Source organism: Sycon ciliatum, chromosome 2 (genome assembly GCF_964019385.1).
Source record: "Sycon ciliatum chromosome 2, ocSycCili1.1, whole genome shotgun sequence".
In the NCBI taxonomy this organism is placed as follows: Eukaryota; Metazoa; Porifera; class Calcarea; order Leucosolenida; family Sycettidae; genus Sycon; species Sycon ciliatum.
The window spans coordinates 26,966,013-26,979,319 of NC_088644.1; the positions used below are offsets into that span (position 1 = coordinate 26,966,013).

At 50.7% G+C, this 13,307-nt stretch overlaps 1 protein-coding gene across 1 annotated transcript; it reads right to left on the minus strand.

Annotated features, from left to right (window-relative positions):
• Positions 1–542: 542 nt before the first annotated feature.
• Positions 543–13,052, minus strand: LOC135809448 (adhesive plaque matrix protein-like). The gene is made up of 4 exons (XM_065322800.1): positions 12,522–13,052; positions 8,979–9,073; positions 7,976–8,111; positions 543–3,590 (listed from the first exon to the last, which is right to left on the minus strand). Exons 1-4 carry the CDS (start codon positions 12,540–12,542, stop codon positions 930–932), a joined length of 2,913 nt encoding a protein of 970 aa, XP_065178872.1. The 5' UTR covers positions 12,543–13,052; the 3' UTR covers positions 543–929.
• Between the last annotated feature and the right edge of the window lie 255 nt (positions 13,053–13,307).

The following is a 13,307-nucleotide window of genomic DNA, read 5'->3' on the forward strand; positions in this document are numbered from 1 at the left end:
ATGCTTTAATGCTCCTTGATTTGCACCAGTTCCACGGTGTCAAGAGCCATGCAAGTCCAATGCACCAAAATATGCACTTTGGGTTGGATTTCGCCTCGCACAGCTGTATGCTGTATGTCTGTACTACAAGTAGAGTACAGTACAATACTATACTTGTCATGTACTCATGTACCTACAACAACTACAACAACTACCTCTGGCTCTACACACCCAAGCTACGGCTCTAGAGTGATTTGATCCGTTGGGGTAGTGCATGGTAGCGACTATTCATCACATCTTTCTTTTGGACTATGGGCCACCATTGCCAGTCGCCGTCATCATTATGAAAGTCCACGGGCCGTCATTCTCTGACTCGGGATGGTTTCGCGGCCTACGCGTCAGCCTCACGCCCATGCACTGCCACAAAGCGTTGAACAACACCTGCTGTCCTTGTCAGACCAAACAAAGCTGTGCGACTGCAGATCAGTGACACCTGGAGGACCCGCAAGACCCCCCCCCCCCCCCCCCACACACACACACACATTTGTTATAGTAAGACGATGTAATGTAGAAAGTTGCACACTGGACTGGAAAAGAAAAGAAACATGGAAGAAAAGACAACTCATAGGACTGGCCAACTCACGGCTGTGAAACCTGTATGCTCATGGCCGTGACACCTGCACCAGTGGCACTGCGAATAATCAATGGTTGGGTTTTGCGAAGGGAAGACATTCAAAAGAGAAACGAAACTTGGATGATGCAGCAGTGCAACAGTGAGAAGATGAAATATTTGTATGCTTGCGGTTGCAGTGTGTTTTTAGCAGCAGCAGTGCCATACATTGCGTTTGAACAAATGGCATGCAAGGGTCTGAACCACTGGAAATGCATGCGGGTACTGCATTTCCCTCCAGCCAAGGAAGTCGTTCAGCTTTGATTCACTCCTTCCTTCTTCAGAACGACTTGGGCTTGTGCTGCATGTGATAGGGTTGTGACCAGGGGACATGCCCGTTTGCTGGAACGTTGGGAAGGCCTTGCAGCTGTGTGTTGTGCAAAAGCCTTTGCCTTAGAGAGGCCAATGCGGCTATTGCCTGGCGTCGACGATGATAGGCTGGCCATGGAGCTGGTTTAGAGCCGGCAACGCCATTGCTGCTGCCTTTGCTGGAGCTAGGTGACGAGGAACTGGTGGGAGATGACGTTGGACCACTTGCTGTGGATGAAGGACTTATTGGTGCACTGGACATAGGCGATGGGGAGCTGGTGGGAGAGGGCTTCGGACTACCTGCCGTGGATGAAGGATTAGCTGGTGTGCTGGTGGGACCCGGAGGAGTCGAGGCGGGAGGCATCGAGGTTGAACCTGGACCGGTTGTCACACTTGTTGAGAGCTGTGCTACACTATTAGAAGAAGTAGGACTCTTCGGTTGGTTTTCCGGGTAAGCCAAAGGTTTTGCAGCCCAGCGTCGAGCAGCTGGGCCTGCCGAGCGAAATCTTACGTTCTGCGCCCTAGGTTGCGGCATGGGATATCCGCCGGGATACGGTAGCAGAGAGCTTGCTGTGGGGTGAACCCCATGCCAGTATGGTCTATCCGCCCGGTGGGTTGGCCTACGCGTGGGCCAGGGAATAGGATGGGCTACTGGGGGTCTACCAGCACTTGGGTACGCCCAGGAATTAGGCCTGTAGAATACTGGCCAGAAACGTGAGGTTGCAGCAGGCTGTGCGCTGCGCAGACGCATGCGCACAGCCTGAATGCCCGGCTGTGCATACTGCGGAGCTGCAGTGGGGTAGGGTAGATGCCTGGGTGCTGCTGGGTACGGCTGCCTGTGATATGGGAACGCACCGCCAGGCCTTGCAGGTGCTGAAGGCCACACAACTGGATATGCTACGGGAGGCTTAGGTGAAGGCCACGCAACCGGATATGCTACAGGAGGCTTAGCCGAAGGCCATACAGCTGGATACTCTACGGGAGGTTTGGCTGACGGGTACGCTGACCATCGTCGGTCGACATGAAGAAATGAGCCACGCTTCTTGAATGCCGGCCATATGCGCTTGGGAGGATATGTCTGGGCGGAGATGGTCGGCATACCATAACCTGCGCAAGTGCACCCAGGACGTCCACAACCACAGCCTCTATGCATGTTTCTAACAGCACGAGGTGCAGACGGCGCCCTCGCTCTGGACAGTCTGCGGTAAGAGTTGGACAGGTGAGGAAAGGCGTGCGGAGTCGGTGTGTGCGGACGGTGTGCAGATTGCCGTGCAGCAGGATAGGGATATAGAGGCATTGCAGGTGGATGCTGAATGCGGTGACGATTGCCACGGTTGCCAGGTTTAGTAGGTCTAAACTGATTGTGGGGATACAGCGGCAGAGCAGTTGGATAAGGGAAATAATGCCTTGGGCGTTTGTGTGACGATTTGGGACTGTGAGGCAATGTGCTTGCGTACGGAGGCTTCGCCGTTGGGTAGGGGAGGCGATGACGAGGTCTTGTGTATGAAGGCGTGGGATAGCGATGCCTTGTATTTGTGTTCAGCGGCTTGGCAGTGGGATGGGAATGGCGATACTTGGGGTGTGGAGGATTGGCGGTTGGTAAAGAGTATAATGGCTTAGCTGTTGGATAGTAATATTGAGGCTTGGCTGTTGGATAGTAATATTGAGGCTTGGCAGTTGGATAGTCATATTGAGGCTTGGCAGTTTGATAGTAAAATTGAGGCTTGGCAGTTGGATAGTAATATTGAGGTTTGGCAGTTGGATAGTAATATTGAGGTTTGGCAGTTGGATACGGGTAGTTGGGCTGATTGGTAGGATATTGATGTGGCGGAGGCTTTGCTTTAGGAAGGCGAAACCTATTCCAATACCTTGTCCACAGTGGCTCTTTCATCCAGTGAGTAGCTGTCTGAATGCTTGGAAACTTTGGATGGCCCGGTGAACGTCTGGACCCGGCCGGAACAGTGGCAGAGGAATGCCGAGCCTTGCGAGCAGGTACAGATGAAGGGAAACCGTATCGGCCGGCATAGTCTGTGGTCATTGTGCTGCCCTGAGCCTTATGAGCAGGCACGGATGAAGGGAAACTGTATCGGCCGGCATAGTCTGCGGTCATTGTGCTGCCTTTAGGCACTGCCCATGCATGCGCCGATGGAGCCTTACTTCGATCAGCATTCCCCATGTGCTTTCCAATGCCGCCTACATGGCGAGATGCTATAGATGAAGGGAAACTAGAGGTGCCCGCATAGTCAATAGTGTGTGTCTTTCCAACAGGGGCACTTCTCACTCTGTTTCGGCTGAACAGGTGACGCCCAGTGGCCCAGTAGTACGCCTCTTTTTGCCGCCGCCTGACGAGTCTCGGGAGTAGAAACGGAACACGATTGTACCAGGTGTAATTGAACTTTTTCATCTCCATTGGTACTTGTTTCAGTTTGCCGTTTTGTATGAGGTGAGCAACACTCTGTACTGACTCGGAACGGGGATTGGCGCCAAACACAAATGACATCAGAGCATCGTACTGCTGCTGCTCCAGCTTCTTTCCTTGAAGGATGTGTTTTACAAGTGCCGCGCTCGCCTTAATGTCTTTCAAGAAGTAGATGTGAGCCTGTTCCATGGTGATCTTTAAGTCTCGGTCACGCTGTACAATCATGTCACAAACACGTGCACACACACAACACACACACACGCACACACACACACACACACACACACACACACACACACACACACACACACACACACACACATGAGGACAAACACACACATGCACACAAACACACACATGCACACAAACACAGACACATACACACACACACACACACATATTCACACACATAAACACACTCAGAGTCCCATTAACTGACTGTGCCCTGCAACGAATATTTCACCTACTTGCGAGCAAGACTTGATCTCGGTACCGAAGGTTCATTTGAAGTCATTATTTTCTTTAAAGGGGAAGTTAAGGCAAAAATTAAAATTTCACCAGTTGTAGCCTTTGGGATGCTGAATCGAATGGTCTTGGTCCGAGAAAGCTGAGACGCTCCCTTCCTACTTGAATCCCAATCGAACTCGCGCACTTCCACCGAAACTGGGTGACTGCGCCCTACTAGATGGGGATTTGTATGCAAAATGTCACTAAAAGCGCTATTTCATTCTTATAAAAGCACGGATGACCGCGATTGGCCCATATGTTGTAGTCTTTTGGACGCTGAGTCGACTGGTTTTGGTCCGAAAAGGCTGCGATGCTGCGTTCCTCCTTTATTCCCAATCGAACATGGTTGAACAAGCGGTCACGTGCTCCTGGGTGCCCAAATCACCTGGTCACCACGCCAGCAGGCGACAACTTTCACACCAAGGTTCAACTCGAGTTCCACTCGAGTGACAGGACTGCACCCAAAAAAGGTCAAACAGGCTAGTAAGTTGTACCCTGCAGGCACGGTGACCAGGTGACTGGTGTACGCAGGAGCACGTGACCACTTGTTCAACCATATTCGATTGGGAATAAAGGAGGAACGCTGCATCGCAGCCTTTTCGGACCACAACCAGTCGACTCAGTGTCCAAAAGACTACAACATATGGGCCAATCGCGGTCATCCGTGCTTTTATAAGAGCGAAATGGCGCTTTTAGTGACATTTTGCATACAAATCCCCATCTAGTAGGGCGCAGTCACCCAGTTTCGGTGGAAGTGCGCGAGTTCGATTGGGATTCAAGTAGGAAGGAAGCGTCTCAGCTTTCTCGGACCAAGACCATTCGACTCAGCACCCCGAAGACTACAACTGGTGAAATTTTAATTTTTGCCTTAACTTCCCCTTTAAATCATGGTCTTGATACAAGACCAACCCCCAGTGACGACGACCTGATCAGTTTATACATGTGCTACATCCAGTGTAGGTACATACTAATCATCGAGGGGAGTTCCCTCTCCATCCACCATGCACACCAGGCCAACCAACACACACTACTCTAGTCTTCTGACACTCATAACGAAGGACCAGCAGGGAGTTTTGATACCGTAGAAGCCCGTGAATAGGCCCCGGGTGTATAGGCCCCAGGTGTATAGGCCTCGGGCGATTTCCTGGGCGTGTACAAGGGCACGGGCGTTATGTTGGAACCGGGCGTATACTTGGAATAGGGATAGCAGTAAGTATTGAGTATCAGTACCTGTACATGGACTGGTGTTTGCGGCATACCTGGGCGTATACATAGGCATTGTGGTGATATTGTAGCACCTTTCCCTGCATGGGTCTTGGCACTCAGGCTGCTAGTGCTACTGTTCGCACCCTAGGCCCTGCACTGCTGTACCTCTGGCGGACCTCTTCTCCCTAGGCGGCTTTGAGTACCTGGTTCTCACCGACAAGTTTTCCGGCTGGCCATTTGTTGGGCGTTGTGGGAGGTCGGCTACCACGTCTGACGTCACCAAACATCTCGTTCAGTGGATGTCGGTTGTTGGCGTTCCTACGCGCCTCACGACGGATGGTGGGCCGCAATTCAGATCTTCAGCGTTCGCTTCGTTCTGCTCAGAGTGGAACATTTGCCACGACCCCAGCAGCCCGTACAATCCTCAGTCAAATGGCGCGGCTGAGGCGGCGGTCAAGGCCATGAAGTACTTATTAATGAAAATTGGCAAAGGTGACGCCTATACCAGCAGTGCCTTCAGAGAAGGGTTGCTGGAGTGGCGTAACACGCCTGGTGCAGGAGGAGCAAGCCCGGCCCAGCTGCTGTTTGGAAGGCCAACGAGGACCAAGGTTCCCACACTTCCTGCAAATCTGCAGCAGTACGCTGCCCACAGCCGCAGTGCTCCCCAGCAGGTCTCATCCCAGCTTGGCAAACCTCTGCCCCCTCTGCACGTAGGCGATAAGGTATGGATCCAGAACCAGTCTTCAAAACGCTGGGATATGGAAGGAACGGTCACAAAATGCACGAGAAGAGGACGGAGCTACACAGTCCAGACAGTGACGGGGTCCAGCTTCTGGCGGAACAGACGGTTCCTCCGGCCACGTGCATAGATTGACTGGGCAAATGCTTCTCTTGCTTTTTCCTTGTTGCTTGTGCGCTACGCTGTGATTTTCGAATTTCAGTTTCAGGATTTTCTTTGTGTTAGTGCTCCCAAGTCGCACTTAAGCCGAGGGGGCATGTGGTGATATTGTAGCACCTTTCCCTGCATGGGTCTTGGCACTCAGGCTGCTAGTGCTACTGTTCGCACCCTAGGCCCTGCAGTGCTGTACCTCTGGCGCCTTGCACATAACACATTCACATGTCACCTTTCAAGCCGCCTTTGCAGCCAGCTTCCCTTTAAAAGCCATTGCGTTTTACTGATGATTCTTTCTCATCTTTCGAAGAGTTGGTCTGCCTTGAGCAGGACACAACAGGCATGAGCGCCATTTTGAAACAAAAGTGTTGACTTCTCCTGACTGGGTGTGTGCACGGAGGGTGGGCGTAATTTCGAGTGGGCGTATACAGGGGCTTTTACGGTATTGATACTTGTTCCTCCCGGCGGCTTTCCCCTGCTTCCCTTTCCTGACGAGACAGACGGACGTCGATACAACTGCCGGGAGGCATATACATACAGTAAAACCTGCCATGGCGACCACTCGACCATGGCAACCACTCGACCATGGCGACCACTCGACCATGGCGACCACTCGACCATGGCGACCACTCGACCATGGCGACCACTCGACCATGGCGACCACTCGACCATGGCGACCACTCGACCATGGCGACCACTCGACCATGGCGACCACTCGACCATGGCGACCACTCGACCATGGCGACCACTCGATCATGGCGACCACTCGACCATGGCGACCACTCGACCATGGCGACCACTCGACCATGGCGACCACTCGACCATGGCGACCACTCGACCATGGCGACCACTTTTCCTTGTCACGGACGCATTCACATTCAAAACAGCTCGGATCAGGCTACCACCCGCTCAGCGCGACCGACGACCACCCACCCGCGACCGCGTTGCACAGTGCTAGTACATGTAAATGTATGCATTGCAAGGTGTACCATGCGTGGTAAATCTACACATCAGTGCAGGAAGTGTACATGTGCATGGTGCATGCACGACACTTGACAGGTACTAGGTACTACTACTAGGTCTGAGGACCCCAGGCACATGACTCATGAGTCGTGCGAGAGTAGCATGGATGTGTGCAGTGTGATACACTGATCAAAATGATGTATCACATGTATTATGCCGTGGATATGGTCACGTGACCCACTGAACCTGGATAAGAAGACCACCTGGCCACGGCGACCACTTTTTCTCGTCCCTTGAGGGGTCACCGCTTAGATAGGTTTCACTGTACTTCGAAGTATAATTCTCAAACTGTTCTGAGAAGTAGTCAGAAGAAGACCGGAGCGTGTTCGTCAGTTTAGAGCGGTGCACGACATGGTGGAAACAGAAATGAATGATGTATCCCCGGCCAAAGGTACTGCTCAACCTTTTCAAACTGTAGTGAACTTGTTGTGGTGAGAGTGCACGTTCAGCCGTTGAACACATTCAGGGACGCCACACACGGTATGACCGGTACGACCATGGTCATACCACTTTTCGCGTTATATGTCAATATTGATGATGTTTATATCCATTGTGGAAAAGTGTTAAGTGAGTGTGGTGCTCCTCGTGTGCCCAAATTTGAGAAATTTTAAGGGGAGGCGTTTATATCCGCTGTGGAAACGGACCTAAAGTGATTGTGATGCCCCAAATAGCCCCCGTGAGCCCGAATTTGATTTTGTTTGTGGGGCCCGGGAGCTGTCCCCCGGACCCCCTCTACAGACCCCCTCTAGAGGGGGTGTCTTTCTTCTCGCCTCCCTTCGGTTGTACCACTTTTTCCGTACCGTGTAATGCCCCTGACTTTGCTTGTACATGTTTATACATACTTACAGTTACCATGGTTACCTACAGTAACCTACAGTTACCTACAGTCATACGCACTGGATTTAGCAGGGCATGCCGGGTAAAGGTGACGTTGCAATACCAGGACATTTGTTGTAGTGATTGCACTTACGTGGAACTTGTCTGATGGTATTCGATGACCAATGCCAACCACCCACTCTGCCGTGAATCTATCCTGTGTGGCCTTCAGTCGGGGGGGCCCGTACATGCTACGGATGAGTCGCATGCCGGATTGCGATAACGACAATCTGCACGAGGCCAAATACACACGCAAGCATGCAAACACCCACACGTCCACATACAAATGCAAGCATGCAAGCACCCACACAAGCATGCAATCAACCACCCGTGTGAACATGCACACACACTGAGCATGCGATCACCCATGCGTGTACATACATTCGTGCATGCACTACATGTACATGTTAGGTTCACAGTAGAAAGCTCTCAGTGAGGCCTGTAGGCACGTAGACCATTCTGGACGTGCATATAGAGCTATGGTACATGAAATCCAACCTCATCAATACAACTGCTCCGGGATTAACAACCGTAGCACTACCAACACTAGCCTTACGGGTGTGAACGTGCCTCTGCTTTATCCATGCGGCTGGATTTCATTTCCAGCCGCTGTAGGTAGCCCTACAGCTTACTAGTAGTATGCTGTAGTCCGCAATATCATGTAATAAGGCCACACTGCGGTTTGTTATTCAACATTAAATAAACCAATCCAATCCAAGAACATCGTAAACACTATGCACCTGTGTAGAGTGTACCACTACACACATGCAGGTGTCCAGCACCCCAGTGTGCATGCAACATGCAGGTGTCCAGCACCCCAGTGTGCATGCAACATGCAGGTGTCCAGCACCCCAGTGTGCATGCAACATGCAGGTGTCCAGCACCCCAGTGTGCATGCAACATGATTGTACATGTACATGACGTATGTTGGAAACTGTTAGTTACACGTTGCAGACCCGGCACTCAGTGACTGTCTGTGCAGTGTACACTGTGTGCCAGGGTTTTGCAGTGAGTTTGCAATGTGGCTGCACTGAGGTAAACTGCCATGGCACATGCACAGTACATACTACACATGCTGCAGCTGGTCCTCTACTTACGGTGCACCTGACGATTGCGTAACAGACACCACCACAAGCAGTATAGCCGTCAGGGCAACGATGCCGCACGGCCAGAGGCGTGGCGGCATAGGCCGCTGTGTGGGTGTGTGCGGAGCAGACACACATCAAAAATCCCATTTAGCACACAGACATGTAATACATTACACAACTAATGCTTTTGTCGCGGGATAGCTTGTTCTTATTGTGGGGGGGGGGGGGGGGGTACGCATGTAGAGGAGGTGTGAGTTATCAATGCAGGGCATGCATGGGAAGAGCGAGTGATAAGAATTACATCACTGGATGGGCATGCGCAGTAGGCGCGAACTACTAGTTGGCACGCCTCTGCCCCATCAAAACTTCCCATCGTCACATCGAATAGGCTCTGCCTGTGTTTCTTGGCCCACACCTTGCCATTGGCAAATAGCAGCGACTTTCGTGCGTGGAGAATTACATCGATGTCGCACTTGGGAATGGGAGTGAATTGGGCGGTGAACTCGAGAGCCGTTGTCCCATGCATGCCTATTCGATGTGACGATGGGAAGTTTTGATGGGGCAGAGGTGTGCCAACTAGTAGTTCGCGCCTACTGCGCATGCCCATCCAGTGATGTAATTCTTATCACTCGCTCTTCCCATGCATGCCCTGCATTGATAACTCACACCTCCTCTACATGCCCATGCGTATCCCCACAATAAGAACAAGCTATCCCGCGACAAAAGCATTAGTTCAAGGGTCTGATGATTGCCTTAGCATTTAGCTACGTGCATGAAACGCAGCGTTACAACGTATGTATATATAATTGGTGGAACCATTCTTTTTGACCTTTGTGGTTACGCTCCGCCCTTGTGGTGTTGAGCACTGTTGAAACCTGGGTATACCCACTTATTTAATACATTACGTCATGCGTGTACATACTCGTACATGTGCATGACACACACATCATGGCATGTATTACTTGGCTGGTACTCACAGTGATCATGCTGTGTGTTTGCTAACAGGCCCGCCGGAGCCGGTCCGGTTGGTCAGGTTAACACCGGACCACCTTTGTGGCTACCAACGCATGTTTACTACTGAGGAGGGTATGTGTCCCTGCCATATCATACACGACGTATGAAAGACTTTGGTACGACCGGACCAATTGAAAACTCCTTCCGGCGGTCCTGGCTACCAGTGGCTATACACAAGGTCCAGTGATTGTCTGCTATAATAGAAGAGCAACCAGTCACCTGTCTGAATGCAATGCATGCAGGCTTGTTGGCCTGGGCTCAGTGGAAGGTAGTGTATACCTCTGATGAAGCCTTCAGCCGCTTGTACAGTCCAATCAACGATAGAAACAAGCACACTATATTTCCAGACTCGGATATCATAACAGTCATCATCATTCTCTGGTGTGCTTGGTGTGGACAGTGGAGTGACGATTATGTTATAATTATCTGGTGTGTTTGGCGACACTATGAGTAGTCAATGCCAGTCATGCACTGATTTTGCCACTTTAATATTGCAAATCATACCATAATGACGATGATGATGATGGTGATGATGATGTCATTCATAATAATATTTATAATTTTATATCAATGAGCTGTTGCAACGAACCAATTCTCTCGAGCTATCCGTAACTCGTCAACACCGGAAGCGGAAGACAGGAGCATGTCCATAATTGAAGAGTTGCTCGAGAGAAATGACTATCCACGCACCGAGATAATCGCAGCACGACGAGCAGCCAAGGGGAAGAGACAAGATACACACCCGTCTCAACAACAGCAGCGAGACAGCAAGCGCAGACACAACCAATTCAAGTCAGTCATCAAACTGCCCTTCATCAACGACTCACTTGCCGCTCGTGTCTCACGACGTGTTCGAAAGTTCAGTCCGCATGTTCGTGTTGTCTTCGTGTCTGGTCCTTCTTTGAAGGATATGTTGGTCCGATCGTCGAGTGCTGTACGTGTGTGTCCCCGTGAGAAGCAGCGATCGGAGGTGAAGAGAGGGAGAGGTCGACCAATGGAGTGTCGTGCATGTGATGCGAGTATGGTGGATAGTCAGTGTTTAGTCAAAGGTGTTGTCTATTGTATGTCTTGCACGTTGTGTGCGGAATTGTACGTTGGTGAGACCGAGCGGCCGGTGAGGGACCGATTCGCTGAGCACTACCGAGAGGCAAGGGCGATGGTGGCGAAGGCTCCCTGGGGCTTCCACTATCGTACCCAGCATCGAGAATCTTTACAGTCTTCCAACTTTCTGCCCTTCCACCAGGCAAAGATTCTCGGCAGGGAGGCTTCGCTACCATCAAGGAAACTGCTTGAAGCTATCGAGATAAGGAAGCGCAAACCAGCAGTCAATTGCGATGACGGCTGGCGCCTAATTGACTGATTGGATGTCACCGGATCGTCACTGGAATCGACACCCATCTCCTCGAACTACCACTGGATTTTACCACCTGACACAGCACATGCACATACTTTGCACGTACACCGCTGTCATATACATAGATCACCTTTAGCATTCCCACACTTGAAAGTGTTCTTGTACGTGCTGTAATAGTCTTACTAGTCTTCTTTCTTCTGTTTAGGTCACCTTACAGGTGATGATTGTAAACTTTAGTGTTAGTGTTAGTGTTAGTTTTCTTGCCAAATTGTGTCTGTGTGTATGTGTGAGTTTTCTCATCTTTCGTTTTGTTTAGGTCACCTTACAAGTGATGATTGTTTAGTTTGCTGGCCTTGCCAATTGTGTCACCACGATGTGTTAGTTCTAGAACATTCATCTGCCTGCATTATTCGTCTTTATATTTCGTAATTTGGCCTCCCCTTCCTCAATGCCCTGATGATGCCCAATGGGCGAAATATTGGCAAAGTTATTTATTTGGTGCAGCTGAGAGCCTGTTGCCGGAATGGCGGTGTTTTCAAGTGCAAGGAATACGCTGCAATGGAGTTTGGGAATTCTGAAGAAAATTTTATATCCACACAGAAAATAACGGTTTTCACATCACCACAATCATAACTACTTCCAAAGGAAGCCATTCACACTCGACACAATGCAACATAGTCTGCAACTGTGCTCCACAGAACATTGGCTCTGCAATGAATGTGACCTAGGCTACAAGTAGGTTAGGTACACCATGATCAGAGCCATTGACTCAGCTTTCCTGGATAAGCCTTTCCTCTCTTTTAGGCTTTCTTTGATCACCATTACAGTACACGGTCTCTCCGCTCACCACGGGAGCTCCGCAAGGTTGACTAGCACACCCTCCGATAACGGCTGAGCCGAAACGCCAAAATGGTACTGTATTCACATTTTTCCGGATTGAGCCCGGCCAATATTTTGGTCAAGCTAGGTCGCAAACTGGGCACTTGTCTGGCCTGTAACTGAGGGGAGGACACCACACGCAAACCTGCTACATCATTAAATTTTGCCATAGTGCTGCACGCTGCCTCAGCGGGATTGTCTCGTAAGTCAGACTTTTTTCGGTTACAATCACCTGGTCCCAAACCCCAGAGCAGACTTTGCTCTCTAGTGGACAGATTCAAGCATCGATTCGAAAACTCACTTACCGACGTGGCCGTGGCAGGCATAGCGGGTGGAAAGTTTCCTCCGACCAGTAGACCAGTCCTCGTTTGGATGTTTAGTCCACGCAGTCGCTAGAATGGCGATAAGGCAGAGTTTGTCCCGTCATTTCAACTCTAAAAGGTTCGTGTCTCACCTACCGACGCCGAATTGTCCTGAACCCGTCACTCCGGCAAGCCTTCAATCCAGCTGACCATCTTCCTGCCTGTCACAACACTTGTTGCCAATCCGTATTCACTGAAATGCGTCACACTGGATATACACACGGTACCATCTTGCCGCCACTGGTGCCCTGCCGTACTGTGGCGGAAGTTCTGAACACGTCCACGCCTTGTGTTGAGAGGATGCATGGACCAAGATCCGACATAATCATTCATCATTCCTAGTAGATCTACTAGTAGTAGTAGTCATGGTAGTAGTAGGTCAGTGGTATGCATTACCTGGCAGTGATAGCTCTCAGGTCAGTGCTGGTAAAATGTGAATGGGAAATCTTCTTCTCTTTCCCTCTCCAGTTCAGAATGAGAGTCTTCACGACTTCGGACGCACGATTCATTTGCCTGGTGCTCTGGTGGACCCTGGCAAGTCTAGTTTTGGGCGGCCAGGCCTGCAGGGCTTGTACTGAGGTGTGAGTGTAACTGTGAGTGTGAGTGTGTAGACTGTGTAGTGAGCTGCTCGACCGGGTTTCGACTTTCGAGACGACCGGTGCGGTATCATCATCGTTGTACTTGTAGCACTCGATGCATAACCGAAGTATAATAATAGCATTCTCACGC

Coding starts and splice junctions, on each gene's coding strand:
- LOC135809448 (XM_065322800.1), bottom strand. CDS start 12,542: ATGCCTGCCACGGCCACGTCG. Junction 8,112..8,978: donor ACGCAATCGTCAGGTGCACC/GTAAGTAGAGGA, acceptor GGCCTCGTGCAG/ATTGTCGTTATCGCAATCCG. Junction 3,591..7,975: donor TACCATCAGACAAGTTCCAC/GTAAGTGCAATC, acceptor ATGATTGTACAG/CGTGACCGAGACTTAAAGAT.